The following is a 6,198-nucleotide window of genomic DNA, read 5'->3' as shown; positions in this document are numbered from 1 at the left end:
AAACAAAGAGTGAAAAATTTAAAGGGGTCTGAATACTTTCCGTACCCACTGTATATATATATATATATATATACACACACACTCCTAATGAAATTTGTTGGTGATTAAATTTGAGCCACAAAAAATTTGAGATAATTTGATTGATCATTTCAGCCGCACTACGTGGTTTTTCTGTAACTTGGCTACAAGGTCAAACAGGAGTAAACCAACTGGAGGTCCTTGAGAGACATAGTGACACCCAAGTCATATGACAGCAGGTGCAGTGTGTACGCTGGACACCAGAGAGAGAGATCGAGTGAGAGAGATCATGTGTGATCATGTGTGTTTGCTTGACAGGTGCTATGTGTTGCTGTTTAGGCATGTTTATGTAACCTCGGAGGGTTACCGCCCGTCCTTCATTAATGTCATGCGGGTATCAACCGGGGCAGCTGAGTCAAACGCAGAGGCACAGAGCTGACCTGCTAACAGCAGTTTGGTGGTCTTTTTTGTTGAGAAATAGCTCTTTTACTGACGTGGTTGTTATGTAAGTCACTTATGGCTGGAGAGCTGACAGGGGAAGGCTGACTCGTGCCTCAGTTGTCCTTGGAGATTAAAGTCTACAGGACAGCTGCACTGTATACTTTTAGCAGCTGCTGTGTTGCAGGTGCACTGATATGTTACCGTAGCCACGGCATGGTACAGTATAGAATAGAATGATTGAAGATGTAATACATCATGAACACTAAGAAAGGCTGAGCAGTAGCTTTGAATTCAAAGCCCTCACCCACTCATCTGACCCATACGGGCTACATTTTGAATGCCTTTTAAAAGTTTTTGTTTGCGTACAATGAGTTCATACAAAATGTATCCCAGCTCTCACCATTTGGAATAAGATAATGTAGCATATTAGCACTCAAAGCACTCACGAACCAACATAAGAGGAGGTGTCAAAATAAACATGATAATACAGAGGTTTTTGGCATAAAAACAAACAGAACTTTCTGTTTTGCTGGAAACTTTATATGAGTCAGCAATTATTTATACTGCACATTATAAAGGGGAAAATCACTCAATGTGTTGGCAGATATTTAGGGCCATTTGTCTTTTTGTGTTTGATGAATCTTGGTCGGGATTACAGAACTCCCCACCCAGCCTTGTGAAACATAACCCATCCTACAACTGTATCAGCTGTTTGGTGAGGAGCCACGTGTTGCCTACTGTAGTAATGCAAGCAGCAAGAATTCTCGCATGTTTCATAATATTTTAAACGGAGACAGAAAATGTATTGGCTTAAAATTATTATTTTGACGGCATGTGGCAGCTTGTTGATAAGTGGCAATGGTAAAAGCTGGATAGTATGTTCTCTGTTACATATACCCTATATATTTTATGTAATAAGGCCCAAGTGTTGGAGCTGCATTGACCTTTTTTTGGCCCTTCTTGGAAGCAGAATCTAAAGCTATAACTGAAATCACATTTGACATATTGCAGACTTGTAAAATGGAATAGCTACTGTTTGTGCCAACCACCAAAAAAAAAGGTTTTTCAGAGCTTGTTTTGCCAAAATCAGCTCTCTGCTGTAGCTGTCTTGTGTGTGACTGTTAAACAAACCAAATAGGTCACTCCAGGTAGAAACCATATGCTCTTTGAATCTGAGCAACTGACAAAAAAAGGGATATTCATGTTTTAGACACGGATACTTTTATGAATCCCAACACTTCAACTGAAACAGCACAACTGTCACTGGGAAAAATAGCTACAAAAAATGGGCAATGGACCCTTTTAGCTCTACTTTCAGCATTCCCTTTACAGCTCAGGTCATCGTTGCCTCAGCTTAACTGAAATGACACCATCACGTCTATTACGTACATCTCGTACTATTCCGAACCACGGACGCTGATAAACAAGCTCTCATGACACTGACACGCTGTTACCATTTATATTCTGTGAGTAATCAGACACGGATTTATCAGTTACCCAGGAGAAGTGCTTCACGTATCAGCTGAGGAATAAATAAGTCTTAGTGTGATTTCCCGCATTCGATTTTCAACTAGAGAAACAGATAAATTCTCTCGGAAAATCAAGTTTCTTTCAACGGAGGCTGCTTACCATTTTTACCATTTTTACCATGCCATTTGTATCTTTCACTGATTTTGAGAGGTTTATACATGCTTTTAGAGCCTTTTTTTTGACTCGCCTTGACCAATGCTTTATATATATATAGCTGTTAGCCAGGCCTCCTTCTCTAGATTACAAATGGTTTAAAATGCTGCCGCTCGACTCCTTACCGGCCCTCGTAAACAAGATCACATTACACCTGTTCTTGCCTCCCTTCATTGGCTACCGGTTTGCTTTACATTACATTTTAAGATTTTCTTGTTTGATTTTAAAGCTCTTAATGGTCAAGCCCCAGCTTATATCGCTGAACTACTGAAGCCGCATGCTCCTCTGAGGTCATTGAGGTCTGCTGACCAGATACTCCTTGTTGTCCCTGGAACGCGGCTCAAAAATGGGGGAGATCGAGCATTCTCCGTCTTGGCCCCAGGGCTGTGGAATGAATTTCCTCTACATGTCAGATTGGCCTCAAGCCTTCACATTTTTAAATCACAACTTAAAACTCACTTCTAGTCATTGGCCTTTAAACCTGCCTGAGAGTCGTAGTCTGCATTTCTGTTTTTCAGTGTGTTACTTGTTTATAATGTTTGTTTTGTTACCCGTGTGTTTATAATCGGTCTTAAATCCTGTCAATGCCTTGCACTTTGGTCCACCTGGTTGTGTTAAATGTGCTTTATAATAAAAGTTGGATTGGATATCCAAATTTACGGCAAGGCTCACTGACAGGTTTTGCGATGTCCTCAGCCGTCATAAATAGCTCTTTACCAATTAATAGCCTGTCAAGGTAATCACTTTATAGGTTTAACATATTGCATTCAATTTCTTAATCTCTCTGTGAATACTGCATGCATCTATTAGTTCTTACACATTTGTGTGAATGACAGAATCATGTCTTACGGCTGTCATCATGGCATAATAAGCAGTATTTCTTAACATGTTTATCATGCGTTTGATTTATTGTAGTAACCCGCACATTTGTTTATTTGTTAATATAAAAATGTTTGAGCTTTCTTTGCGTCACACATTCACACTTGGAAGTTATTGCTGTCCTCCGGAGCAGTGCAAAAGAAGTGCCTTGCCGAATAACACTGTTTATAGTGGAATGGATTCACATTAACATATTAAACCATTAATGTAATAATGATGTTAATGATGTAGTAATCCTGTAAGCATCATTTCCTACTTACACACTTATGGAACATTGGCAGGACATTTCCTGCCAAAGTTATTCAATTTTTTGCACAATCTACCAAAAAGAGCTATTCCATACATATTCATACCCTTATAAAAATGTATCACCATAGACAAATGTCAGTTTTCTTATTATTTTAAAATGTTTTGATATTGACAAAAATCTGCCCTTAAGAAAAAAAACAAAAGGGTTACAGTATGAACTCTTATGTTTTTGCTTCAGTGGTTTACCTTTAACAGGTTGTAGGGACTTTCTCAGATCTGTAACCATAATGCAACATACCTAACCTCACCTTCGACACAGCTGTTTATCGGTTAAACAGCATCGAGCCGTTGACCGTCGGCTGTGGAATTTGTTGTAAGGAGAGTTTTTCAGTCATAATTCATGACTCAGAGGCCTGTCAGGATGATCAGTTTTTTTCTTTCCATGCCACAAGTGATTGATTATAATTCCATCCTTTTCAGACAATTATTAAATCTTAGAGAGCCTCCGACTCGGCTACAGGGCTATTTGTTATGTCTAAACAGGGAGCGCATCCCCCTGAGGGATGCTACTATCTAGAGAACTGGGTGTTTTTGTCCTCTAACACACACTCTGGCAGCATGACACATTTGTATTGAGAGCAAAGGTCCTCCATTGCTCCTAAACTTCCACTTTTGCGTTTCACTCTAGATATTTGTTATGGCCAGCTGTCTGACATTTATGTGTAAATGTGAGTACAGTCCCCTGTAGGCCACCTTAGGTAATTCGTCAGGGTTTATGAAAACCATAAATTCTTTGCATTAGGCTCCGGATGTTTTTTTGTTTTTTCTGGGTACCTAACAATCGGAACGCACAGCCCGCAGCAGTTAAGAATGTTGACAGCCAGCAGTAGGAGAAAAGGCCAAACTCCTCCAAAGCACAGTAGAAACTACAATGAATACAACTTGTATAGTCACTGTACAGTTGGCAAATCACTTCTGTGAATATTATGGGATTTTTATGTTGTGTTACCTTGTTTTCTAAGATACATTTTCTGTTTCTTTGATTTATGTCCTGTAGGTCTTTTAAATGATATCCATGCAGCACACCATCATGACTTGATCGGCAGAAGTGTCCAGCTGCAGGTCCTCTTCTTGCATCTAGATGCAGACTCCAAGAAACATGTCGAAACCCACAACAAGTCCTTGCAATTTTAAGATTTTTCTAAATATGGTTACAAGTTAATGGGGCCTAAAGGGGATATGCTTTGGTAATTGATTGACTTGTACAGTTACACTCACATCAGCTTCTTCTGGACTTCCCTGTCACTTAAGGAAACCTGAAATCCAAATTTGATGGAAAAAAACAAGATAGTGACAAGTGGTGTATTCAAGAACTTGTGAACTTTGAAGGCAATATATAGCTTTAGTAAGTGACCAATGTGATGTTCATATTTGTCTATGGTCTTTGTCTATTGTCTAATATTTGTCTATTGTCGACCTTCCTTCACGGCGCTGCGGAGGAGTGTCTGGCGAGTCCTCACATTATTCCGAGATGGGATTAAAACGTGATGCAACCAGTTTCCCGTGAAAAGTTGTGTTTAGGTCTCATGTAGACTGTCCTGCCCTGAAAACCCCACATGCAGGTTTGTTCAAGTAGCATTTATGATGCATATTTACGTTTATAGAGACGGCACCCTATAGCGGCCATTGTAATTGTCACTAGAGCAAAGCAGGAAGTAAGGTGACAAAGTATACTTGTTAAATCAGTAGAATGTTAGAAAAATTGTGAAAGATGTCCACCACAGTGACGTCCTTTCTTAACAGTCCAACATTGAAAGATATGCACTTTACAGTGCTGTAAAATAAAGAAACGTTTGAAGAGGTTTGATTCATTGTTTCAGCACTATTATATCCATAATCTAGCTAGGATTAGCTAGGACGTTTCCAAAATGTATTTTAAAAAACTGTCCTCGTGTTGTTGGACAATGACAAGGAAGCCCACCTTTATTTTGTGCTGTTACATGTAGCATCAGGTATCCTCTTTCTCACAGATAAACACCTAAGATAGTCCAATAACCACTTTGGTCATTACCTTCATAGTTGTTGAAACATCGGCACAAACATCAATATACCCCAGCAGCAACTGTCTGTTTTGAGGGTTTAAAGCTCCTGTTCAATTGGAGAACAGTTTTCACACACACACAAACACGCTGTGACCCTCCATGCCAACCCTTGTTGTTTACCCTGTCAAATGCTTTTACACTCTGGTTGAGGCTTAGAATGACTGACTGAATCTATAACCGATGGAGGCCCAGGCCTGCCCTGTCCAACATTTTGTGCTGAGGGCACACTTTGGTCCACACAGGCTGCACAGGACGGTTTGGGTGGGGTGAGTGGGTGGGGTGGGATGGGCATCCAGCAGCCACCCCTCACATTCTACACAGGGCTGGGAAAGTCAGGAACACAGGCCCATTAGGGTGGAGGGCTTGGACAGAGCTTCTAAGCACGCTACTCCTCTGGAGAATGATCGGCTCGTGTCCGCTGTACTTGTAAACACAGTGGGGGCCAAAATCCAGGGTGATACCCTCACTGTGTTAGCAGTGCAGCCAAAGTTTCTTATTTTGTCTCCTCTCTCTCTCTCCTTTCATTGTCACTTCAGTCATAGCCAGAGGACCACGACGTTTCGCCATCCTTTGACCGGACAGATTTCTCCAGAGAACATGGATTTTATCCTGCAAGAACAGTGAGTAATTGAGTTTGTTACTTCTCTGCAGCCTTATACATACCAACATTTAAAAAAAAAACTACTTTTTAAAGTACAAAAATGGTCTGATGTCCGATGCTTTGGGATACATTGACTTTCTCCAGCTGTTTTCATATACACTCACCGGCCACTTTATTAGGTACCCCATGCTAGTAACGGGTTGGACCCCCTTTTGCCTTCAGAAC

The 6,198-nt window shown here is 40.5% G+C and overlaps 1 protein-coding gene across 5 annotated transcripts in view; it reads left to right on the top strand.

Annotated features, from left to right (window-relative positions):
* LOC117949250 (pleckstrin homology domain-containing family A member 7-like) overlaps positions 1–6,198 on the top strand; it is a 128,737-nt gene that overhangs the window by 60,161 nt on the left and 62,378 nt on the right. For all 5 annotated transcript variants that reach the window (XM_034879348.1, XM_034879347.1, XM_034879349.1 and 2 more), the window contains one exon: positions 5,909–5,992. In XM_034879348.1, coding sequence (XP_034735239.1) covers positions 5,909–5,992 — 84 coding nt within the window. The remainder of the gene's footprint in view (positions 1–5,908; positions 5,993–6,198) is intronic.

The sequence above is a fragment of the Etheostoma cragini genome, chromosome 8 (genome assembly GCF_013103735.1).
Source record: "Etheostoma cragini isolate CJK2018 chromosome 8, CSU_Ecrag_1.0, whole genome shotgun sequence".
NCBI classification, from domain to species: Eukaryota; Metazoa; Chordata; class Actinopteri; order Perciformes; family Percidae; genus Etheostoma; species Etheostoma cragini.
This window is presented reverse-complemented; position numbering and strand designations above follow the sequence as displayed.